The 25,716-nt window shown below is 46.3% G+C and overlaps 1 protein-coding gene across 1 annotated transcript in view; it reads right to left on the reverse strand.

Moving 5' to 3' along the window:
• Positions 1-1,372: 1,372 nt before the first annotated feature.
• LOC102382178 (cystathionine beta-synthase-like) overlaps positions 1,373-25,716 on the reverse strand; it is a 40,585-nt gene continuing 16,241 nt past the window's right edge. Inside the window, exons 3-15 of the mRNA XM_025214556.1 lie at positions 19,926-20,060; positions 17,018-17,097; positions 15,021-15,152; positions 13,483-13,552; positions 11,732-11,823; positions 11,133-11,258; positions 10,899-10,983; positions 7,165-7,270; positions 6,483-6,554; positions 5,580-5,714; positions 4,193-4,301; positions 3,135-3,219; positions 1,373-1,644 (exon numbers count right to left, since the gene is read on the reverse strand). Of these exons, the coding sequence (XP_025070341.1) occupies positions 1,478-1,644; positions 3,135-3,219; positions 4,193-4,301; positions 5,580-5,714; positions 6,483-6,554; positions 7,165-7,270; positions 10,899-10,983; positions 11,133-11,258; positions 11,732-11,823; positions 13,483-13,552; positions 15,021-15,152; positions 17,018-17,097; positions 19,926-20,060 (1,394 nt within the window). The 3' untranslated portion in view covers positions 1,373-1,477. The remainder of the gene's footprint in view (positions 1,645-3,134; positions 3,220-4,192; positions 4,302-5,579; positions 5,715-6,482; positions 6,555-7,164; positions 7,271-10,898; positions 10,984-11,132; positions 11,259-11,731; positions 11,824-13,482; positions 13,553-15,020; positions 15,153-17,017; positions 17,098-19,925; positions 20,061-25,716) is intronic.

The following is a 25,716-nucleotide window of genomic DNA, read 5'->3' on the forward strand; positions in this document are numbered from 1 at the left end:
GACAGTTTAACCTTTGAAAGATTCCTAGCTTGGATTTAACAGGGATGCTTTTCTGAATTTGCCAAATTCCTTAGTCAGCACATTTGGGCCAAAACTTTCTGCAGAACCTGTTCTCCTGAAATTTCTAGCATTTCCAGTTTCAGCCCCTGTGGAAAATATTCAGAGGGCATTTTATTGAACTGTTTTCCTTTGCTGTGACTGGTCCGGCCATAAACCAGAAGCAAACTCACTCAACTACTTCAGTACATCAAAAGAAAAGAAAAGAAAAGAAACCTGGGGTGAAATTCAGTTCTAAAAATGGCAGAAGGTGGAAGGCGCAGGTGGATGGCTCCCTCATCCCTGCATTTTGTGAAACCAAGGAGTGCTTTGAGATATATCCATCAGGAATTGATAATTTTTAAAAAAATACTGTTGGTGGAAAATCCCATTTTTGTCAAAACGAAAACAATTTTTGATGACATTTTTGATAAAAAAAGGAATGAAAAAGTTTAGCTTGCTTGGATTTTTTTGTGGGGAAATTACATATTTCCCTAGAAATTGATAGTGCAAATACAGTTTAATTACCCCCAGTTAGTGACAGAGTTATGGTATTAAATTAACCCACTCGTTCTCAACCTTTGTAGACTCAAGGCCCCCCTTGGAAAATGCCAGTTCAGACCCTTCTCTCCCTGCACACATGTATTGCTTCAGGACAAGGAAGAGAAGATCCCAAGATGTGGGGCTCCTCAACTCCATCCTGTGAAAAGTGTCAGCTCCTGAAAGGTGGTGAGGGGTAGCAGGGGAAGAGTTCTGCCTACTTCATGCAGCAGCCCTGATAGCCTACTCTTCCCCAGGAGGGGGCCAAGTGGACCATGCAGCCAATCAGAGGGGATTTCTTCCCCAGGTAGAGCTGCAGTTCTCAAGAAGGCTGGACTTTCTCCCATCACCAAGACTGGCTTCAGCACCGGCCAAAAATCATGTGATTCATAAGAATGGCAAAACTTGAAATGTGAAATTAACCAATGTTGATAACATCCGGGCAAGACGACTTGTATGCATTAACCCTCCCTTCTCCTCACCCTGCACTCTGTTTTAATGTTAACATTAATGTTTTACAGTTAGGGTGGCCAAAATCTGGAACCAACTTCCCAGGGAAGTGGTCCTTGCCCCTACCTTGGGCAAATTCAAGAGGAGGTTGGACAATCACCTGTCTGGGGTCTTGTGACTCCAGCATTCATTCCTGCCTGTGGCAGGGGGTCAGGCTAGATGATCTGTTCAGGTCCCTCCTGACCCTAGCTACTATGAAACTATGAAACTATGAAATGTCATCTCAGTGTAACTGCTTATTTGAATTAAACAGAGTTCTTTAATAGGTTGCAGAGATTCCCTTTGATGTTATTGGGGATGACACTTAAGCCTAGAGGCCAATGATTATCACATTATAACCCACCCAGTCATTCTGAAAAACTACTGACTAGATTGGAAAACTCTTCAATTGTTAGGTATGGATTTGCATCTTGGAGACGGATCTTGGAGATGCTGATGTGGGTAAAGCAACACAGCATTTATGGTTCTTGTCCTTTCTGGTAACAAAAGCGAGGAGGTCCATGGCTGTGACAATGCCAAATACCATCTGCTTCATGAAGGATCTGCCATCTCCATTGACTGCAACAACATAGGAAGCTTAGTTACTGGGACATATGAAAAAGCAATTTGAAGACTGCTGTGATTTATGAAGAGAAGACCTCAGATGGGCCTAATTCATCCTTGCTATAACTCCAATATAGGGGATGAAGGTGCAACTCAACTACAGTGAGTGGAAGCACCCCACAGATGTATTCAGCTGCAAATATTGAATTCTTTACTGCTGTAATGAGTCTCTTTTGGCACTTGGGCTTATGAGATACCTGTTCCAATTGCTTCTGCTCCTGCTTTCTCTACCCCAAATTGTTTCAGCTGAAGATAACAATATTTTTTTAAAGAAACAATACCTGCATGTATGAACTATCCTTCTGCCTCACTGCATCTCTCATAATGCTGTACAGTGTCAAGCTCAAACAGTACAAAGTGTAAGAAATCATTTTTAAAGCCCTCTTAAGATCAGACAAATCATTTGAGAGTGTTTAAATAAAAGACCAAGGGCATTTTGGTTAAGAAAGTCAGTTGAGGAAAGTAATAAATATAAGGGCCAGCTATGATACTGTGTGTGTGAGGGGGGAAGGGGTGATGAGCTAAGTACATCTTGTTGGGATTTTTTTAAATTACTGTTGGTGAAAAATTCCATTTTTGTCAAAATGAAAACAATTTTTGAAGGCATTTTTGACCAAAAAAAGGAATGAAAAAGTTTAGCTTGCTTGGATTTTTTTGCGGGGAAATCAAATATTTCCCTAGAAAGCTTTGAATGAAATATTTTTGCAACATTTAAGGTTATTTTTTAACCATCTCTAAAGTGAGGATGGATGGTGGGAGGGAAGGGGCACCAAAGAAAAGGGACCATCAACAGGGCCTTACCAGACCTAGTGTTCAATGTGTTAGGGTTGGAGGATGCATTTGGATTTAAAGGTCTGGCCTCAGCCTGCTGGCCTGACCCTCAAGCTACAGGCCACTTGCTGATAAACCTGTCAACATGGCACAGTATTTCACTAGCTAACGCACACAAGTTTGGATGCTGCATGTCCTCCCATAGGGCCAGAATCAGCACGCCTTGAGGTTCTTGTGTTACCCAGAGTGCAGGTATCTTAACTGCTTTGTTGTGTCAGTGAAATTTTAAACAAAGCAGCTCCCTCAAGGAAAGGCCTAGTCCTCCCTTGAAAAGCTTTACATTATAACTATGTGGTTAGCAAATAGCTACGTTAAGGCTCCTCCTGCTTCTCCTAGTGCCACTGTACCTAGGGTTTCAGAAATGGCTGGACGGCCTGTGGTCCCAGGACAATGCAGAGTCAAAGGGCAAAATCCCTCAAGCAAGAGGAGTATGGGGGTTGCACGTGCTGCTGCAATGTTGCCTTGATGTTGTTGTCCTGGCCTAAAGGAGTGGATTCCACCCTACCCGTCTCCTGAAAATGCCTCTGCAGGAGTTGGAGCCCTCTGGCTGGGTTCAGAGCCCACAGCCTGGCTTTTTAGGAACCCCTTCCTTTCATCCATTAAAAGATACCTACATTGGATTTGCTCGTGTACAACAATAGCAAAATGGTCATTCTCAAGGATGCAGGAGAGCTTCCCCAGGCTGTCATCTAAACTAATCTGAAGACAAGAAACAAAAAGAAAAGAGGCATTGAAGCACTTCATTTTGGGGATACCACTGGGGACCCAGTTCCTCAGTTCCTTGCTTTAAAGCAGTGGTTTTCAATCTTTTTTTCATTTGTGGATCTGTAAAAAATTTCAAATGCAGGTGTGGACCCCTTGAAATTGTATGTGTGGGTATTCACATAGTTGTGATTGATTGTAGTAATTTTTCGTGACCCCTTAGACATGGTCTGCAGACCATAGGATGAAATCCACTTTTAAAGTGCTCAGGGCAGTGCTGACATGAAGTGAGGCAATACCAGAATCACATGTGGCTCCTGCAGGTGGAGCACTTGGGGGGTGGGGGGGACACACATGCATGCAAGCGTGGACACACACATTGCTTTGTTGGCATGTGGCATCCCTTTCTTCTTTGCATGCCACATGCACAAAGGACTAGACTAGGTCAATCAACACTTGTTGGGGATGTGGACCGCTGACATCAACCTTACCCAGGCCTCCCTCCTTTGCACAGCTACACAGGGCCGGGTGTAATCTAAGCCTTCCTCAGACAAGTCAGGAAATAGAATACTTCAGAGGCACGTGCTCTGGTACCATTTCTACACTGTGAGCAGAGTCCCCAAACTGACAACTGTGCAAGGATCAAACATAGACCACACGCATGGAATATACAAGAATCTCTAACAGAAAATAATCCTTCTGTCTTCCTTGAATAAAATCTTGACTGACCACACCCTACTGGCTCTGCAGCACTTTTACATGATCCTATTTGCATTCTTTCTCCCCAGATCAGTTCCCTGTTCCAAACTCATTCACACTTTCCCTTCTTCTTACTCACCTTCCCTTTCTCTTTTCCCTGCTCTCACTCAGCTCATCTACCTCTTTTTCTCCCCAATTGCTCTCTTTGGCATTGTGTTGTGCCTCACTCACCCTCCTTGAAACACTGAAACAGAGACGATAACAGCAGTACCTTTGCAAATTGGTCGTAGATGACCTTGATGACTGAGTCTGAGAACTGAGCGCTCCCAGCCAGTACAGAGGAGAGGATGTTACTGAGAGTCACCATTCCCAAAATGAGACTGCAAAAGAACAGAGACATTTTCAAAACAGTCAGGGTTGAGGTGGTGAAGTGATTAAACTGAGGTCAATCCTGCTGCCTCTGAATTCAATACAACATGCCCATTTTCTTCAAGTGCTCATTATTCACCTGAGCATCTTGTGCTGTCTCTTCCAAGGTAGCTTCTATTGGTGTCTAACAGCATAAAAAAATCTCAAAGATTATTCTGCTGTTAAGCCTCCTTTTCCTTTCACCTGCCTCTTCCTTGGTTGTGATTTTAGCCATTTCCTTTATGATATAATCAGTTTCCATTGTAGCAGGACACATTTCTGATTTGTGCACCATCTGGTGTAGAAACAGCCCAGCTGCCATTCATAGCATGGAAATAACAACCATGTAACATTTAGATGCTAAAAGAGAGAAAGATGGGATATGACTTCAGACTAGAAATTTCCCATTTCAAAGCCAGAGCCTGGAGCCAGATCAGGCCTAGCTATGATACAGGAAAAGCTCAAATGGTTTAGCCAGTGGAGCATTCAATTGTATTTCCATCTGTTATGGTGACTGGACAACTAAAGCATGGCAGGTGCGATCATTATAAGGATGCTATCCCTCAAAAAAGTGCTTTTAACAGCAGTTGAAGACTAAAATTTGCAACCCAGAATTCAGCTGGTCTGAGGAAAGTGTGAGCTTCCTACCATTTACCAGTGTTTCACATGCATCCCTTCCTTTCACTGAACACTCCATCGATTAGAGATCTGACCCAACCGCCATTTGTTTCCATAGGCAGCCAGTTTTTCCTCAAAAACTGCATTATTACTGGCTATGGCAAAAATACAGACTTTAAAAAGACACTAGGGGCATGTCCAAATGAGTGGGAATGTGTGCTCTGCAGCACCTCAAAGGCTTTTGACACACGCTGCACATGTGAAAAGGTTCTCCATTTGCAGCACAGAGCCAAAATTTGATACCTGGAAATCCTAGTATGTTGGAAAAAAAATTAACAAAAAAAAAAGTGAGGTGGTGCACATGGCTGCAGTGTGCACTGCCTGAAAACAGAGCCTGGCCAGCAAGAGCCATGCTCTGGCTGCCGACCAGGCTCTGTGCACCCAGATTGCCACTGCTGCAGTCCCAGGAGGCCCGCGGTTGTGCAAGGGCGTTCCGAGGGGACAAGTAATAGTGGCACAACTATGTGACGCTATTATTTGTCCCTGGGGAAACACACATGCATGCTTGTGGGGATGCACCCTGCTGGTTTATCCTAAAAAGTCAGTATCCACACAACCAACAAAATAGATACCCTGATTCAGCAACCACGGGTGCCTGGTCATATCCCTTCTCCCGCATGATTTCAATTGCCTTCTGACAGTTGACTTCTGGGAGAAGAATCAGAGGGGCTGACAGATTCAGCTTCTGCACCTTGATATTCCACCACCTATTCAACAATAAGAGCAACCCATTACTATCTACAAGTGGCAGTCGTTTGTGTGGCTGCCTCTGAGCTGCAGCCTGTCCTGTTTAAACAGAACACTCTTGGATGCATGCAAAAGGAGAGGCAGATTTAAATCTTCCCATGTTGACTCTGAGGTGTAACAGGGCAAGCACGAGCCCTGTCTAAAGGATGAAGCCAGCCAGGCACTGAGCACTGTGACCCTGATGCAGCAAAGCACTGCAGAAAATATTTAACTTAGAGCATGTGAATAGAGACCAACTGGCTTCTCCTTCTCCTTGTTCTCTAGGCTCAGATTTGTAAATCCATCAGAAGGAGGGAGGCATGCAGAGTACTTGGCATGGCTTTGGGAGGACTGGATACTCCTGTTCTCTGTAAGCAGAAGAACATCTCCAAGTCAGAAGTTATTCAACAGTAGGATGCCCTTCAGTCTAATGGTCTAACAGCATCCACCTGCCAGAAACTGGTAACAGGCACCTCCAAAGTGAGAACCGGATGAAACTTTTGAAACAGCAGGAGCTTATACTATCTTCCAAACAGCAACTGCTCCTTTCTGGGCCATATCAAAAAGCAGAGAGATTCATATTTTATAGAGAGGACAAGGGGTAACCCTTCAACCTTGCCATAATAGGTTGAATAACTCTCTTTTTAAAAGGACTGGATCCCATTATCTATTTATCATATTCTTTCAGCTACTTGCCAATGCTGAGAGAATATTTCCCTCTGAGTGAATGCAGAACGGGATCGCCTTACCAAGGCTTGTGCTCCTGGCCATCCGTTAGAAATCCATTCTTTATCATCCACTTATCATTCAAAAACTTGGACCTAGGAATTAACAGTGAAGGAGAGAGGTCTGTTACTCATCCAAGAAGAAACTGTACTTTGTTTTGTTTAATGTGCTCTGTGCATTTAGAGGTTGATTTAAGCTGCAGGTGCTTGGTAACTCCTAAGAACATGCTCATTGCTTATGGACTTACTCTTAGGCTCATGAGTCTGAAAACTGTAGCCTGGATTTTTCCTGGACCATGCAGCAAGTTAGATGTGAAATGAAGAGTCTCCAGCCCCTTGTTCTTCCTACTATAATATAACACTGACCTCTTACGCGCCCATTCCTGTGAAGATTATGAAGAAGCCTCTGAGTTGGTGAGCTGACTCTTACTCACTGCTCTGTGTCACCACTTTACCTGATTTCAAAATTGTTATGCTGGTGAAAACCCAGTGAAACAGGCTGGTGGTAAAAGCCCTTCAGGTTCTCTCCTCTGCTTGCCAACTCTGATATAGTTGCTGCCTGTGCCATCGAGAATTTCTCACCAATTGTATATGGGGCATACTATTCACTGGATCTACAAATGTGACCTCCATTGATATGGCATTGCCAGACTGTTGCTTCTGTGATACCAGCAAGTGAGAAGCAGAGCAGGAAATAGGGTCTTACATATAGTTCCTGACAGAGTCGGGCAAGATGACAACACAGCGCTGACCCTCCTTCAGATCCTTAGCAGCCTTCACAGCGATGGACATGGCGCTGCCTGAGCTGCCGCCTGATATAGAAACAAATACACAAACAAAAGGCATATGCAAGAACTAAGGATATGCTGTTATATAAAACACCCTAACACATAAGCTATCCTAAAAAACATCCGAAAGCTAATTCATGGGCAGTGACTCTCTAGCTGCAATCACCCGCAACTTTTGGCCCACAGTGTGGTAATGAGATATTGAATCTTTAAGGCTTTTTTTTCTCCTTGCTCTCACTAACACCAGTATGTATTGGGAGTAACTCCACCAAAGCCAGCTCAGTTAAAATGGCACATGTGAGAAGAGACTTAGACCTATAATCATATATGTTGCTAGTTCAAGCAGAGCTGAGGGAGTTCTCCACAGAGACCAGGGACATGCCCAGGTAATAGCTCTTGAATGGACAATGCGAGTAGTAATCCCGCTCTAGCTTTTGGAGTCGTCATAAAAAGCCCCCATCATAAATGGCCATTTGTGGGCAGTCCCTGCAGATAGGTCAAGACTTCAAAGGGCCTTAGGACAGGTCAAGACTTCTAAGGGAGTTCACTTGAACTTAAAGTTCACATGAACTCTCTTAGAGCCTTTAAGCTGGCTCCTTCAGGTCAGGGGGTGGACTGGTTGGGGGTCTGGTTGGGAGGAGTTCATATAGCTGGTGCCTACACTGTACCTTTTCTGCACATGAAGAGAACATTTAGTTCTCCAGACATGTTGGGCATTTTACAAAAATGTAATGCCTTGTGGGAAAAAAAAAAGAAAATTAAAATGGCAGTCATACTTGGCATACCAGCCAGTGACAGGATGAGTGGCCTCTACCTTCCTTTATCAGTGCAAGACAGTGTGTATGGTTCCATGCACGTAGCTGAAAAAAGCTTTTACTTGCTAATTATGTTACAAAATCCACAGGGCCATATTCACCCCTCAAGCCATAAGTGGTACTGCTGAGTTGTACATGCACTAGAGACAGTACCTCTCTATTTATTGCTTGTTCATTGGAGCTGAGTCAATCCTTCTGGAAAAAACATTAATTTGCAGTTTTGTGGAAACTACAACTATTGTCAAATTCGAGTCAAAATCAGTGAACAATTTCAGCCAAAAAAAAGTTTCAAAATATTGAGCAATTCTGTTTGGACATTTTCTACACAAAATGTTTCATTTTGGAAATGCTAAAAAAATCTCAGAGCAACATTTTCAGATGGCAACATTATGTCTTTTCATCTCAACATGGCATTTTCATTACATAATTGACTCAATTAAAAATGTTGGTGATTTTGCTTAAGATTCCCTCCCCCACTTTTTGATTCAGTAACCAAACTGAAAAGCCCATTATTCTACCAGCATTGATAATGACTTTGTGGTGATCAGGACAGCTACTGATCTTGCCCTTTTTTTTTTCATTTAAATTGGCTTTGGGTTCATTTCTTTACTCAGTTTGCTGTGTGCAAGTCAGCTGCATCTTACACTGGGCATAGATTCATAGACTCATAGATGCTAGGGTCGGAAGGGACCTCAATAGATCATTGAGTCCGACCCCCTGCATAGGCAGGGAAGAGTGCTGGGTTCAGATGACCCCAGCCAGATGCCTATCTAACCTCCTCTTGAAGGCCCCCAGGGTAGGGGAGAGCCCCACCTCCCTTGGGAGCCCATTCAGACCTTGGCTACTCTAACTGTGAAGAAGTTCTTCCTAATGTCTAGTCTAAATCTGCTCTCTGCTAGCTTGTGGCCATTATTTCTTGTCACCTCCGGGGGCGCCTGGGTGAGTAAAGCCTCACCAATTCCCCTCTGTGCCCCCGTGATGAACTTATAGGCAGCCACAAGGGGGGCCCTCAACCTTCTCTTGCGGAGGCTGAAGAGGTCCAGGTGCCCCAGTCTCTCCTCATAGGGCTTGGCCCGCAAGCCCTTAACCATACGAATAGCCCTTCTCTGGACCCTCTCCAGGTTATCCACATCCCTCTTGAAGTGTGGCGCCCAAAACTGCACGCAGTATTCCAACTGTTTGAAACTCTGGCTGCCACTGCCTCCCACTCTGTGTTTGTAGACACCTGCACTGCTCCTTCAGGAGGTGATAGCAGAGGGTATGCCCCCATGGTGGTTCTGAATCCCAACAAGACTTGCCCATTTGCTCCCTCTCGGCACATGCTGAGCATGCTGGACAAAAGTGATGTGTAGTCATTTTTAGGCAAGCATGTCCAGCACTGATCTCAGGAGCATGCCTGAGACTGACACCCCTGAGAGTGTCCATAAGCATCTGCAAAAAAAGGGACCACATGAAATTGTTCTGGCAAATGATGCATGTGGAGTGGGAGTGAGTTGGTACGGCTTGTTTCTCTGGGGTCTAACATGGAGGTGATAAACATATACCTTGAATCTCCCAGTTGTTGTCTTAGGGTGTAGTTATATACCAGCCAACCGACCATCATGCTGGTCAGGAAGAGAAGAGAAGGGCCCTTTGGATTTCAGAACTGGTTCTGCTCTGGGTGGCACTCCACTGGCCTCAAAAGGGAATCTGACCCACATTTCTTCACTGCTAAATGTAACAATTTTGCAAAATGAGCTCAAGTGCCTTTTTCCAAATGAACAGTCTAGTACAGGCTTTTGGGCCCTATATGACCCAAACTCTCAGGCAGTTTAATGGCAGATTGTCACTTTAGCATTTCTAAGACAATTTCCTTAGCTTTGTAGATACTGTCCTTTGAAAGACAGAAGTCCATCTGTTAAGATGACCTTCAACTCCCATGGCTGTAAGAAGACACTTAGATACTGGTATTTGCACAGCTACAAAGCCAAAGTTTTCAACCTTGACAGCCTAAAGTGAGATCCCCCCTAAATCCAACTTGAGGCATCTAAATAAAAGTGGCCTGATTTTGCTAGTGCTGAGCACCTGCAGGTGATGTCAGTTGGATGAGTAGGGGCTCCGAACTTCTTTAGCGCCCAGGATGAGCCCTCCTATTGACTGGCACATGACTTGAACCTAAGTATATCTGGACCCTGGGCATGAGTACAACCAGCTGCAAAGTACTGATGCCCTGTGCAGTGTTACTACTACTTGTTTTTAAAACAATGGTTGAGCAAGGACACCTGTTCCTTTGGGGAAGCTGTTCTGGTACTAGGACAGAGAGAAACACTATGTAAGAAAGTCTAACTCTTACTTTATGCTTTGAACTTCCCTGCTCCAGCCCTAGCTCCCTGTGTATGGCAACAGTCCAGAGCCAGCAACTATAGCTGTCATCGTAGCTGATGTGATGGAGCCTGTGGTTTTCAGTCCACCTGCCTTGCTCTGAATCCCACTAATCCTTCCCCTCGGCTCATCTAACACTGAACTGAATCCTTCCCCCTCCCCCACGGTAAGGCCCAGTGGAACCAATGCCTTGTGCAAAACCTGAGATGAGATCACTGTTATTTTGTGTGCAAGTCAGATCCTCAGCTGCTAGGAAGCACTGCAGCTCTATTGAAGCCAATGGAGCTGTGCTGCCTTATACCCCATCAAGATTTGGGATTATTAGTTTAGCACTAACAGTAGGCTCAGGAGTATGCAAGACAGAAAACACAGGGAGTGCCTGGCCTTAAGGTATTTCTAGTCTAGAACGTTTAACAGAATGGTTCAACTGAAAAAAATGGTTCTTAATAGACATTGCGCTCCTCAATAACTCTTACCACACAGCAATCCTTCCTCTCTAATCAGCCTGCGAGCCATGAGAAAGGAGTCTCTGTCATTGCACTTGTACCACTGATCCACCACCTGAAAGGAAAAGGGGAAAGATTTTAGGGCCTTGGATATATTATTTCAGGCCCCCATCCCCCATCTTTGATGCATCTACTATGTATGGGCACAAGGCCTGGGCAACCTTCCTGAAGGGGCCCCATCTCTAATTATAGTACTATACTTACTGATCTATCCAGGACAGTTGGGATAAAGTCATGGCCAATACCCTCCACTTCCATGTCTGAGTCCTCTGTTGTGTTCAGCTCACTGGGCAGGGCAACGATGGAGCCTTCAGGGTCCACACCAATGACCTGAGAGGTAAAAACTGCTGAACAATGGAGCAGACACACCTCCAGTGAAAAACTGCTTATGTTCCTGTGATCATAGACAGCTGCAGCATATTCTGGCCTGGACCCACAGTACCTTTTATCCTGGGAATTTTCTCTCTCATCAGATTTACAATTAGTTTGGAGAGGAATGAGAGGCTAGAGAGCCTGGTACTTGGTAATAAGGCTCTGAAGCCTCATACTTCTAAACCACTAGTTTGAATCCAGTTCCAAGTGAGAGTCACTGAAAGTTGTTACTATCCAAAGTGAACTGCATTTGTACATTTCCTGACTCTTAATAAAAGAATAAATGTAAACTCTAACAATCAGGCTGCTGGCCCAATCCAATCATGATGGGGCGGGGGACAGGGGCATAACTTTAAGAGCACTAGTCTAGTCCTGTTGTGCAGCAGACATTATCTGCCAATTCCTCCACACAGAGCTGCCTTCCCACCTACTTTGCATTCTGGGCATTTCTCCTTCAGCTTTCGGGCAATACCGGTGACAGTGCCTCCTGTGCCAGATCCAGCCACTACCATGTGTACCTTGCCTGCAGTTGAAAGAGTCAAGAAACACTGAGAGATTAAGCACATTCTGCAGGTCTATTTTATGTAGTCATTACAACCATTTTATATATGGCTTATATGTACAGGCATTCTGTTTAGAAAACTGGGCAGCATTCATGCCAGTGACCAGAAGTACGCTAGCGCTGCAATACCCCAATGCATTCGTTCCACATTATGCATTCCTATATTGGTTTGCATTTTCATAGGAGATTATTAACTCCACCCTTAGGAACTGTACAACACTGAAACTCCGCATGCACTGGTTCAGCTGGTTTTAGGATCTTACATGCCCAAGAGAACCTAATTCTGCTCTGCTACTGATGTGAGTCAGGAACCACACCACTGACACCAATATCTTTACAGGAATGTAAACCTGTTGGATGTGAGAACACAGCCTGGCTTTCAGAATTGGGGTCAGTAATTTCACTAGCAAAAGTGCGAGCTATAATTTACCAATGGCAGCTGCTAGTGCTAGCAAAGATATAGGCTGTCATGTAGGCAGGGCTCAGGTTTTCTGGCTAATATTGTCTTTTAACCCTGCTCAGGCCATTTAAGAATCCCATCTACACAAGGCTGTTCCTGTCACTAGCAACTGTTTCCATTTCTCCTGAGCAGATATAGGCTGAACGCCTTTTTTACCCTCCTCCAGCCCTCATATTGCATGGGATTAGTCTCTTCAGCTATTGCAAAGTTTTGATCCTCATTAATTTGCTAATGACTAGCAAAGTAATTTGCTAATGACTAGCTAAAACTGTCCAATTTTCTAAGGGATGAGTTACAGTAAGCTGTTTGCTCTTACAGATTTATGCTTCCACTGAGGCCTGCCTTTTGTGCCTCTGAGCTGACCAATGACAGTAATACCATAATAGCAGATAGATGGACACCTCCATTTTTCGGTCCCTCACTGTTTCATTTCCATATAGTCCCTTTGCTACACTGCCAAAATAGAAAGCAAGCAGAGGCAGAGCTGAGTCAAACTGGCACAAACAGAGAGGACACTGCTGCTCTGGTAATTCCCGCCAGGAACCCCCTACTTTGCAAATGGCTTCTTCCCTTTGTCCAGAGTAGCCTGAATTGTTGAGCCTTGGGGCATGTGGCAAAGCTCACCTTGCTTATCCCTCAGGCTTTTAAATATGGAGGGGAGTTGTAATGGCAAAGAAATGGAAGTGAACGTGAGATCTTGAATCATAAACTCAGAGAGTAACTTGAATCACAGAGTCATCTAGTCACGCAGACCTCACAAAAATCATCTAGAGCAGCTTCCTGCCTAAATTCAGTTCTTAACCCCCCCCAGCCAGATGCCTCCCCAGCCTCTTCTTGAAAATCTTCAAGAACAGACCACCTCAGCTAGATGCCTACCCAGCCTCTTCTTGAAAATCTTCAAGAACAGAGATTCCACAACTTTTCTAGACAGATTGTTTCACTAGTCTATGGCTCTAACAATTAGGAAATCTTTCTTGAGATTTCAGTGGATTTGTACCAAGTTATGTTGAACTGCTGCACATAGGGTGTGTTTTTAAGCCGTATCAAGGGTGACTTTACGTATAGAGGCTCTGTTTAGCATGGCTCTGCATTTAATTAGATGAGTATAGTAACCTAACTCTCCCCAAGAGAGTACATGAACATGATAGAACAAATGGTACCTTCACACTGCTCCAGGATCTCCTCAGCTGTGGTGTCATAATGAGCCAGCGGGTTGCTCGCATTTCGGTACTGTTTATTTCAGAAAACAGTGCATATTACTGTTAAAAAGGTGGGTCAGATGAACTAGCAATAGCTACAGAAGCATTTCAGTGAAAGCACACAAATGTCCCCCTCCCTGGACCATATAACTTTGCACTGCAGTCTTACCAAGACCTTGTGAGATGTTCTCAGCTGACTAGTAACTTTGGGCCAGACACTATTTAAGGCACTTTGGTGCTGTGCTCCAACTGACTCCAATCAAGCTAGATGCCTAAATACCTTTAAAAATCTGGCCGTTTGTGTCCGGGGGAATGAGGCCAATGAAGGAACAGACAAGAAGTCTAAACTAACGTCTCCTGCCTGGAGGCAATGCTGAATGTGGTGCCTGAGCAGGTGACCCTTGTAGCATAGAGAAGTGAGGGAACAGCTTTTCCTACCATGTCCTGTGCTGTCTAAGCCAGTGGTGCTCAACCTCTGGCTTACAGGCCAGATCTGGCCCATGGAGCCATGTCATTTGGCCCACGGGGCTACCCATGGGTTCAGAAATTTGGCAGTTATTGCTGTTATCGCTGCCACTGCTTCCCTACCACCACATTTCCAAACCCTGTGGTGAGGTGACATGGCACTGTGCACCAGATCTGGCCATTGTGTGGGGCTGGTGCAGCAGGCCCCATCTGGCACATGTGTGGAGCTGGGGTGGCAGGCACATATGCTGATGCCATGCCGGATTGGGCCCACGGACCAATCCTGTGGACCAGCTCTGGCCTGCAAACCAACCCTGCACCACTCATTCAGCCCACAGGCTGGAAAGGTTGGGCACCATTGGTCTGAGGCTAAATTTTCACACATGGTTTCCAATGGTTTCAGTTAGGCCTACACTTCTATTTTAAAGAAGCTGTAAAATACATCTCAACCTGAGCAGGATCAAAATATGCTCAAAATCCCCACTTTGGCCCTGATGCCACAGGCTGTGAACATACTGTATATGTGGTTTTTGCAGTCTAGGACTCACAGGATGAGTAACCAGCCCATGTGCATCACACAAAAATGGCCCACTGATCAAGTCTGGCTTAGGTTTAAATTGAGACAAAGCCCTCAAATTAGGAAATTTTCTGTGAACGGAAACAATAAGAAAAAACAATCGTATTGACTGAAACATTTTGTTCTGACTTTACTTTTTAAAAGGATATTAGAATGTAAAACAGCACTGATTTTTTTTTAACCCAAATGTTATTACAAAAAGAAACCCCCCAAAGCACTCTTTGAGAAATGGCATAAGAAAGCGTGTTTCTACATCACTGAATTTTTTTTTCTTTACTTCCAAAGAAAATTTGGCAAACATTGATGTGATTCCATGCAGCATTTTGATTAGCTAGAAGTACATTTTCCAATGACAGAAGTTTTTCCAACGCTCTGAAGCCAAGTGATAAAGATGGGTAGACTCAGGATCCATAAAATCCAGACTTAGAAGGAGAACCTGCAGAGTAACTGAATTTACCTGGTCCAGAATGTGGGAGTTTGGGATTTCCTTTTTCAGCCTCCAAGCAACACGGACATTAGACTCAGGGGCATCAAACCTGGCACCTGGAGTCCTAACAATTTCAGCACCAAGAGCCCTTAGTATATCCACCTTTAAGGGAAAAAGCAGACATCATGACGCTGATCTCCTGCACTGCAGGTAACCTGAACCTATGAATTCATGTCAGTCTCAAAAGCCAGATGGTGCTTTGCATTCATAAGACATTTAACATTTAGAGTGATTTAGTGTCCGATTCTCAGTTACAAGAATGCTCTTTGACATTGTTCTGGCACAGAGGGATGTGTAGAGCTGGCATATGGTTTCTAAATTGTCCCTGTTCCCAGTCTTTGCAGTGTGGGGGTGGGGTTGAGAAGTTGCACAGAGCTGGCCTGCACCCTCTGCTTCCCAGGGCCCATAAAGGAGCATAGACAAAGCATAAAACAGGAACCCTGGAGCTCTTCTAAGGCAACCCATGAGGGGGGCAGGCCTGAGAACAGCCCCAGAACCAAGAGAGTGGAAAGGTATCTTAAAACTATATGTGCACCCTAATCCCCTTTCACTTGGGAAAGGAGTAACAGGGTAAAATTTTTTATCAACAGACTCTTGTCTAGTGATGACAACAAGAGGGCTGAATGTCACAGCTCTGGGGGACTGGACTATTACAGTTGAGCTGAAGAAGTTGTGTTAGATCCAAATTAGGTTTAGGGGAAGGTTGGTAATTGAGGTTGGTTTTCTGATTATGTTTAGGCTAGGATTTGCGGGTTCAGGTTTGACCTGTCAGGGCCAGGGATCTGCTTTCAAGTCACTGTGCACATCTACATGAGATGTTATGTCACTATAGTGACAAGCTACGGCAACATAGTGTCAGTGGACACAAATTGTGATGCTGATGCTACTGCGCAGTAGCAACAAGTTACTGCGCAGTAGCTCATTGCTACTGCTCAGTAGGGTCGGAAATGACCCATGCACCACTGGGACTGTGCAGGAACGGTGGTTACTGTGTAGTCATTTAGTACTTGCTAATTTAGTACTTGTCATTTAGTCATTTAGTACTAAAGCTCATCACTACAGCAACGTAGTGTCTCATGTAGACATGCCCAGTGACTTCAAACAAGAGTCCTGTCCCTGACAGGTCAAACCTGAACCTGCAAATCCTAGCCTAAACCTAATCAGACAACCAAGCTTATTGCCTACCTTCCCCTAAACCTAATCTGGATCTAACACAACTTCTTCACCTCAGTTGCAATAGTCCAGTTCCCAAGAGCTCCGACTTGCTAAAGCAAGTACTAAATGACTGCTCAGTAACAACTGCGCAGTTGGGGGCACGTGTACCTGTGCCCACTGGTTCTAATCTTGTAAACTGTTTTTCTGGGGGGTGGGTGGTTGAGAGGGGGTTGTTTGGTGGGATTTGGGCGCTCACAAGATTCTGCGAGATTTCTTCTATCTTGATGACTGAGATCTTGCAAATGCCTCCCTTCTAAGGGGGTTTCTGGCATCTTGAGAAATCTGCTTGACACCGTTGTGAGGTGGCTGTAACTAGCTTAAGTTTAGACAGAGGGCAACAGAGGTATGGAGAGGTTAACTCACTTGCCTGAAGACACACAGGAACCTAGCAGAACTGTAAATAGCACCCAGGAGCTCTGCATACCTTTGTACTAACCATCACACCCTCTCACAGAAACACAGCTGTATCACCTTTGCTGTGTGCAGAAATGTACCATATTTGGCTAATGACTGCACCAGCTGCACAGAGATAATCAGTCAGATTTGCATAGTCCACTCTCATTGTCAAGAGGAAATCTTTGAACAACTGCAAAGATATGTCATTATTCTCAATGAAGCTTATTACCCTTTAAAGGAAATGGGCTCATTAGATCTTGAGAGAGAATCAGAGACAGAAACAGGGGGAGAGGCAGAAAGTGCGAGTGCTTTCTCCAGGACTAGGGTTTCAGTGTAATACCATACAGGACGCTGACCTTCTCCAAGCTCATTTTCTCCGGCAGCACAATGATGCAGCGATAGCCTTTCACTGCAGCCACCAGCGCCAGTCCGATTCCTAGGAAGCAGGGGAGGAAAAGGGGTTATTGGATGACAGTGTTCAGCAAGGTCAGCCAGGACTTAGGCTCTCTGGTGCTTCCTATGTTCAGCTCTCTCAATGGTAAATGTAATGTGAATTTTTGTTTAAAAGCTAAATAACAGGGCCCCCTCTCTGAGGCTTTTTGACTGCTCTCTGAAAGCCAGAGTGAAGGAGGATGTTCCAGTTCAAGTGTTTATTTATATGTCTCTGCATCTCAGAGAGTAAAGAAAAAGCAATTTAATTTCACAGTGCACCAAGCAAAGTGAACAGTGAGGCTGAGCAGGTTTTTTCGACACTTAACAAAGCTCACCCCCTCATTTGCCATGTGTGTAGGTTCAGTACCACAGGAAAGAAGTCACTTCACTGAAATGGCTCCCTGTTCTCTTCCAAACTGCTTCATACCCTTCCCGAATACCTGACTTGGGTGCACATGGGACAAAGCTGCATATGTGCTAAGCTCTTGCTAAGGCTAGCTGGCAAAGTGCATCTGTGATCTAGTTGCACACCACATGACTGACAGAGCCAGCTGTTCCACAGCTAGGGTGGGAAAAGTGAGGCCTGAATCAGCATGAGAGGATGCATGACGTGTCCCTATAACATGGTTTCTGTGCTTGGGAACGCTGCGGAAGAAACCTGCATCCTTCCCTGCCTACTTCATAGGTTAACTATGCCCTGTAGCCTGTCGCAAGACTGATAGAAACAGCTTTAATGTTAGATCCAGGTCAAACAGACAGAGAAAACAGACATAAAGAAACTCCTAGCTAGCAGCCTGGAGTGTGGGCTCAACTGGACCATTCAGGAACAGACTGGCCCTGGGGTCAGCAGGGAAGTCACACCACCGCTAAGGGAATGCAGGCAGGAATGTTGCCTCTGTGCCAACTGAAGGGACACTGAGGGGTGCCGAACCCCCTCCCCAACAGATGCATTGCATCCGGTAACACACCCTTCCAAAAGGTACAGCATATTCCCTAGCCCACCCTCTCTCCCTGCTTGTTTTGTTATGCATGCCGGTGAAGGGGAAGAGGGATGGGCATACACCAAGGAAACAGGAACAGGGTAGCCTGTGGCCAGTTGTGTCCACTCCTTCTACAGGCTGCAGAACAGCTCCAGAACTTCTTCTGCCTCTCACACTTCTGTCTCCCATGCATGGCCTGTCACAGTCTGCAGGTAGACTAAGGCAACAACATATGGCAGAAACAGGAAAAATGATGGCTAACTGGCAAGGGGGGAGGCAGGGAAATTCCCTTGTGGAAACTTCCTCTCTAACTATTTAGTAATTTCCCAGCCAGGACGCTTCTTCTACTACCTGCATGGTCACAAAGTAACCACACAGTCATTCCACACCCTTGACATCCTTGGTTTTAACTAGAGGTGCACCGATACATCGGTCCGATACTGGATCTGTACCAATATAAAGAAAATTTGCTGCATCGGATATTGGCCCAACGATCAGCATGGTGAGGGAAGGAGGGGGCAGGGGCAGGGGCACAGGATGGAGCTGCGGCTCATAGTGGGGGAGGCAGCTTCCACTGCTGCTTGCACCCTGGGAGGGTGGTAGGGGGTGGGGACCCCAGGGATCTGCGCAGGGTGGGTTGCATCCAGGGCCACACAGGACTCTTTTCAGCAGGGGCTGGGCTCAGAGCAGGCACCAGTGGTGCTGAGAGGGGCTGCAGTGAAATTTGAGGTGGCTGCAGCCCCCTCCCAGTGTCTTCTCTGTACCCACCCCTGCCAAGAAGAGCCCAACGCAGCACTGGAAGAGCCTTGGAGCAGGCACTGGTGGCACTGGGAGGGTGCTGCATCCACCCCAAATTTTGCCACAGCTCCGCTCCCAGCACTGCTGCCACCAACAGCTGCCTGGCACAACCTCGGCTCTTCCCAGCATGTGGGTGGAGGAAGGACATGGAGCCGGGCTGCACCTGGCGATGTGGGGCTGGGAGCAGAGCTGTGGCAAAATTTGGGGTGGCTACAGCCCCTCCCAGTGCCACTGGTGCCTACTCTGAGCCCAGCCCCTGCTGAGAAGAGCCATGCAGCGCCAGCTCCAGCCCACCTGCTCTGCACAGATCCAGGGGGCACCCCCTTGCCCTCCTGGGGTACTGTACTAACAGCGGCAGGACCCCACCCCTCATGAGCCACGTCTCCGTTCCACGCCCCCGCCCCTCCCTTGGCAATGCCTGCCCCTGTCCCCTCCCTCCCTCACCATGGGGGCACTGATCTGCTCCCCCCATGCCCCTTCCCTCCCCCAGCCCCTTCCACCACAGCAGACTTACCACCTGGAGGCAGCTGTATCGGATATCGAATCGGTATTAGCCGATATGCCTCCTTAAATATCAGCTATTGGTATCGGCCCCCAAAATATCTATCGGTGCACCCCTAGTTGTAACCCGTAAGGTATCTCAGTGGTAAAATTCCTCAGAGAGTTTGTGCGCCCTGGTGCACTGTGACACCCAGGCATACCCGGGAGGTGAGCTGAGGACAGAGACAAGATTATAAGGCCCAAGGCTAATCACCAGCCTGTTCCACGTAAGAACATGACACACCAGTTTGCCATTGCACACCAGGTAAAATTCCATTACCAAGTTTCCCTTTGCAAACATGAGAAAAACATGAAGCCCCAGAGTGAGTAGAAAAGGAGAAAACAGCATTTAACAGAAAAGGCTTTATGCGTCTGATTTCTTCTCTCCCCGTCATGGTAGGAGGTGAAAGGCTTCATAAAGTTCCATCCTACCACTCCTATTCCCCTTAGATATCAGGCTATCTATTCCATAACCGGGCCATCCAAATACAGATCCACAGAGTACACCTCCTACCTGTGTTTCCAGATGTTGGCTCAATCAATGTGTCTCCAGGCTTTATAATCCCAGCTCTTTCTGCATCTTCTATCATCCGCAAGCTGATTCGGTCCTTCACACTGCCCCCAGCATTGAAGTATTCACACTTTGCCACTGGGATTCAAAGATGAATCCAAATCATAAAAAATGAACAATCAACCCCCGCCCCCCCCCCATATCCTGCTCTACAGTGCTCAACTGAATCCCTCTTAGCAAATTCCTAGAGGATCTTAAATCCATCACTATGTAATTCTTCTACACAGAGGAATGCACCAGATTTTCACAGCTGCTCATATTCCCCTACCTGCCAAGGGTCCAGGAGTCTGCCATTGTAAACATGCATTAGGAAACCCTCCCCATACATTGCACTCAGCAGCACTCTAGGAAGCAGAAGGGCTGGGAGGGGGCAAGGAGCATTAGAAAGGCAAGGGCATTTTGCACATGTCATTTTGTGCTGTTTTTCCTATGTTAATGAATAGAATGACATTGTTGTTGATTGTGAGGTAGAGTCTGATACAGTCACCTGGGTCAAGTAGGCGCTGATTTCGCTCCCATTGAAATCTAGGGGACTTTTAATATCTGTCCCAGCCGGATTAGGACCCTATGTCATGAGAGGACCCACTGAAGTCAGTGGGGGTAGGGATGAACATGGGAACATAAGGCTGGAAGGGTCCTCCTGAGAATCCTCCTAACAGCTATAAGGAACAATTTCTGAAACCCCACGATCACCACCCCAGAGGTATAACTGGCCCGTCCTGCACCCTGGCTGGTGGCAGTGCATGGTGCAGGGGCAGTGTCTGGAAGCTCATGCTGCAGGGGTAGACATCACCTCTTTTTAGTCACAGACCTGTGCCAAGCATCCATTTAAACACCAATTTTTAGCAGTAAGAAAAGGAAGTGACATCTCACCATGCAGCAGCAAAGTTCCAGCTGCTGCCCTTGCCCTCTGAGCTGCTGTCAGGCCCATCACCGATCCCTGCAGCTGGAACCAGAGACTGAGCAGCCCCAGAGCCCAAGCATAGGAGGTTTAGGGTACAGAGAGAGAGACTCAGAAGACAGAGGATGGGAGGTGTAGGAGCTTCCCTGGCTCCATTCTGGTGCCTTCCCTGTAGGCAATGCTGGTGGCTTGGCCCCAGCTTTTACCAGTTTTATGTCACAGGGTGATCCAATAGCATAGCAATGGATGCATTGCTATGCTATTGGATCACCCTGTGACATAAAACTGGTAAAAGCTGGGGAGACAAGGGCACTGCCAGTGCCCGGCCATTGACTTAGTTCCTACTCAGTGGACACGTCTACACAAGACATTTACTGTCAGTTGACTAATTAACTGAGCAGTAAACGTCTCTGCATCTACATATGCACCCCTATTAGGGTGCACAAAACTAATTAACTATACAGCAAGATAGCTTTGTAAAATACAAGTACTACTCTGCTCTGCAGTTTTTTTGTGAGCAGCAGTGCACATGTAGATGCTGCCCTGGCTGGTGGGGCCCAGGGTGCTTCAGTGTGGGGTTACCCAGCAAGTAGCCCCCATGCTGAGGCACACTGTGCCTCAGCCAGCCACAGAGCAGCAGGCAGAAATGGGGGAGCAGCCAGCTTAGGGTTGTTCCCCGTCTCCGTGTGCTGCACACATGGTGGCTATTGGATCACCCTGTGACATAAAACTGGTAAAAGCTGGGGAGATAAGGGCACTGCTTGGAGCTGTTCCCCATCTCCCAGCCAGCACACCTCCCAGTCTCCATGTGCTGCTCCACAGCTGGCTGGGGCACAGTATGCCTCAGCGCAGGGCCTGCCTGCTCCATAGTTTTTTGCTCCCAGGTGCACGGTCAAATGGCATGCCTGGGAGAAAAAAACTCCAGAGCAATGAACTCCACAGTTTATTGGTCTGGATTAATTCCACATGTAGACGTGCCCAGTGTGAATAACAGTAACACAGTCTGGCCCAATTTGTCAAAGGCCAACAATGGGCTTAATGCCACACCTGACATGAAGGAAACATGTCTCCAGCCTCAAGGAATTTATAGCCGGCGTCTGTCACTCTTAGTCTAATACAGGAGTTGTTAGTACTTCATCCTGAAATGAAGGCCCTCAAGGAAAGATGCAGAAGAAAAATGTACCTTTAGCTACTATTACTTTCTGATGAGTTAAACTGGCAAAACCAGGTTACAGAGATACTCCACAATGCAGAAAGACTGCAAGGAATGCATTACGGTTTTCAACCACTGTTAAAATTACTGCAATCATTCATTTATGTTGCAGTGTACTTTGCATTGACTGCCAGGTGTTATAAAAGACGGCATAAGTTGGAAGGCAGGGCAGAATGGCACCTTATAGACTAACTTGTTTAGAGAGGCATGAGCTTTCAGAGGCTACATGCCATGAGGGGTTCACTTCCACTTTTGCTCCAGCTTGGGGAGACATCACTCTGGAAAATCGTGGGCTGTTTTTTTGCTTGTTGCCTTTTTGAACAAAGGCTTTTTACTTCACTTCAGGACTTACCTGAGGGGGAGGCTGTCTAGGATATGGATGGTCTGCCATGTTTTACTAACTTTGCTCCCATCCAGCCTCTCAACCACACACTCAGCCTACCAATACTGGTACAGGTGTCCTGCACCAAAGGAAAATAAACTGGAAAACATTTTACCATCTCGAAGCAAATGGTAAAAATGGGGAATCCAGATGGGAACAGTATTCAAGAGACTCATGAAAAAGGAACATTTTAGCTTTGTTAGCATGGAGACATTAGGACAATAAGTACTTGCGCTTCCTCTGATTTTCTTGAGCACTTGCTCTGCTGCAAGCCTACACATACCTGCAAGCTATGACTTACCAAAAGGCTAGCAAACTCTCAAGAGAAGTTAAAGAAGATGAGAGAAGAGATACTCAGTGAACTAGGAACCAAGAAGGCAGAAGGGTGGCAGGATGGTTTCCTGGAGCAGTCTGATAGGTTCAAAAGGAAGTTCCTGGTCCTGGAAACACACATGGTGCAGAGGCAAAGGTCAAACATGACAACCCAACCTTGCCATGCTGTGAAAACAAGGACCACACACCATACTGAGAGTACCCTTTCACTCTCACAGACTGCAGGCCCTCAGCTCACAGGTCATACCCCTGGAGAACAAGAATGTTTTCAAGCACCTCACCTACACAAGTAGATGGGTATTTGGCACCATAGGCAAGTCACTGTTCCACAACTCCTAAGCCTGCACCACATTCTTTATTACCTACAAAGGTTTTTTTTAAGTCAAGCTGTAGGATTTATTAATGCAATATATACTTGGACAACTGTGGTGAAAAATTTCACTAAGGAGCAGCTCTCCTCCCACCAAATACAGACCATTCCCCCATAGTGACAACCCCAAACCATATCAGCCTCCCAAAATACTGTAGTTATTCCTTTAGTTACAAGATATTAGTTACTCAGGCCTCAAACTCAAAGCAATACATTCCTGACCTAGATTCCTTAACTAGTTGGGACAGTCTATAGAAAGACCATCTCCAGAGGTTTGTGATGTTCTGAAAATCTCAAACTCATCCTCCTACCCACCAGAGAGGCTATCTTTCCAGCTCAGAGATGTTTTGCAAAATGAAGTGAACACTTATCACACAAGGCACATCATAAGAAGTGCCCAACCTTGCCCAGAGGTACCTCTATTTTCCCTTTAGGCTTCCAAACACACAATCCACTGTCATTTCCCTGCTACTCGCAATAAAATTAAACTGCTCCGTTATGTAATCCTTGGGGATGTCCACACCACAGCAGATATCCCAAGGGCCTAGTATCATAGGAAAGTAGGGATGGAAGGGACCTCATAAGCTCATCTAGCCCCCTGCTTAAGGTAGGATTTACCCTGACTAGACCATCTCAGCCAAGTGTCTGTCTAACTTGCTCTTGAAAATTTCCAGAGATGGAGATTCCACTTCTCCAGGCAGCCTGTCCTATTGCTTGACCACCCTCATAGTCAGGAAGTTCCTCCTAGAAAAAGATTCTTAAGTGGGGGAGTAGAGAGTCAGCTGGGTCTCCCAGGATGACCGGGGAACTCCTAACTCCATTCATCTCCAGAGAAACATGGGGAACAAAAATTATCTTGCTCATACAAGAGAACAAGCATGAGTTGCTAAGGATTCTGGCATCACAGACCTTCCCTGACCACTCCACCTTAATCATGGTGAACTTTCAAATAGGCTTTGCAGGACCATGGACATATACCTCTCCCTACTGACAGTCAGAGGTCTGGTGTGCAGGGGGAAAAAGAATAGGCATGTGGGTCTCAGCCATTGCCTCTGTTCAGTCTGGAAGCACCATCTATTCAGAGCTGACAGTAACCTCCTATGCAGTGCAAAGCTTTATGACACAGTCCAGCAGCATGTTCCAAAGAGCATTTTAGGCCCCCATGCCAACCTCCAGAACAACTGATTTACCAGCACCAAACTGGTTAGGTGCCAATGGTTAGGGGTAGGGGTGCCAGGTGACCATGGCTGCCTACTTTTCCATGCTTATGCTGGTGATTTGCCACTGCAGCTGCAGGATGAGCTCTGATAATCTCTAGATTCTCAGCTCTCCATGGAAGCAGCCTTGTGCCTCCACGTGTTCTGCTTATTGCTGCTCTTGGGCCTACTTCTGCATTGCTACCCTGTGCCACCAATCCAATGCAGTCAGCTGAACCCAGAAGCAAGCCACACTCCACAAAGCAAATGTGCTTTGGATGAATGCCTTGCACAAGCATCTGCTCCGTTTCACCCTCCTGTTCCTCCCTTAGTTGCAGCAGCACCCCATGGCAGCCCAAGCACTTCCAAGCTGCCAACACTAACTCCTACAATTGTATGACTCCTATGACTATGTGTGTGCCTCAGCCTATTCATATTAATGGCACATGGCCAATGGCTTCTCAATGTTGCCTGACATTAGGTTAAACATTGGACTGCTAAAATACAGATGAGTTATGGGTTTCCAGAAGGAGAACCATGAGGGAAGAGGGGCTGCTGTTGTGTAATTACTTATTACTAGTTTCATAGTTTCATAGTTGGTAGGGTCAGAAGGGACCTGAGCAGATCAACAAGTCCAACCCCCTGCCATGGCAGGAAAGAGTACTGGGATCAAACGACTCTGGCAAGGTGTTCGTCTAACCTCCTCTTAAAGACCCCCAGGGTAGGAGCCAGCACCACTTCGCTTGGAAGTTGGTTCCAGATCCTAGCCGCCCTGAATGTGAAATAGCGCCTCCTGATGTCTAGTCTAAATCTACCCTTTGCCAGCTTGTGACCGTTATTTCTAGTCACTCCTGGTAGTGCTCGGGGGAACAGGGACTCCCCCAATGCCTGCTGGTCCCCTCTGACTAGTTTGTAAATGGCCACCAGATCCCCCCTCAGCCTTCTCTTGTGGAGGCTGAACAGGTTCAGGTCCCTCAACCTCTCCTCATAGGGCCTGCCCTGCTGCCCCCTGATCATGCGGGTGGCCCTTCTCTGGACCCTCTCCATGCTGTCCACATCCCTCCTGAAGTGCAGCGCCCAGAACTGGACACAGTACTCCAACTGCAGCCTAACCAGTGTTGCATAGAGGGGGAGGATCACCTCCTTGGACCTGCTCGAGATGCATCTGTGGATGCATGAAAAGGTGCGGTTGGCCTTCCTGACCGCGTCCCCACACTGTCAGCCCATGTTCATTTTAGCAACAATAATGACTCCAAGATCCTTTTCTGCCTCTGCACTGACAAGAAGGGAGTTCCCCAGCCTGTAGGTATGCTGCTGGTTCTTCCTCCCCAGGTGCAGC

The sequence above is a fragment of the Alligator sinensis genome, unplaced genomic scaffold (assembly GCF_000455745.1).
Source record: "Alligator sinensis unplaced genomic scaffold, ASM45574v1 scaffold643_2, whole genome shotgun sequence".
NCBI lineage: Eukaryota > Metazoa > Chordata > Crocodylia > Alligatoridae > Alligator > Alligator sinensis.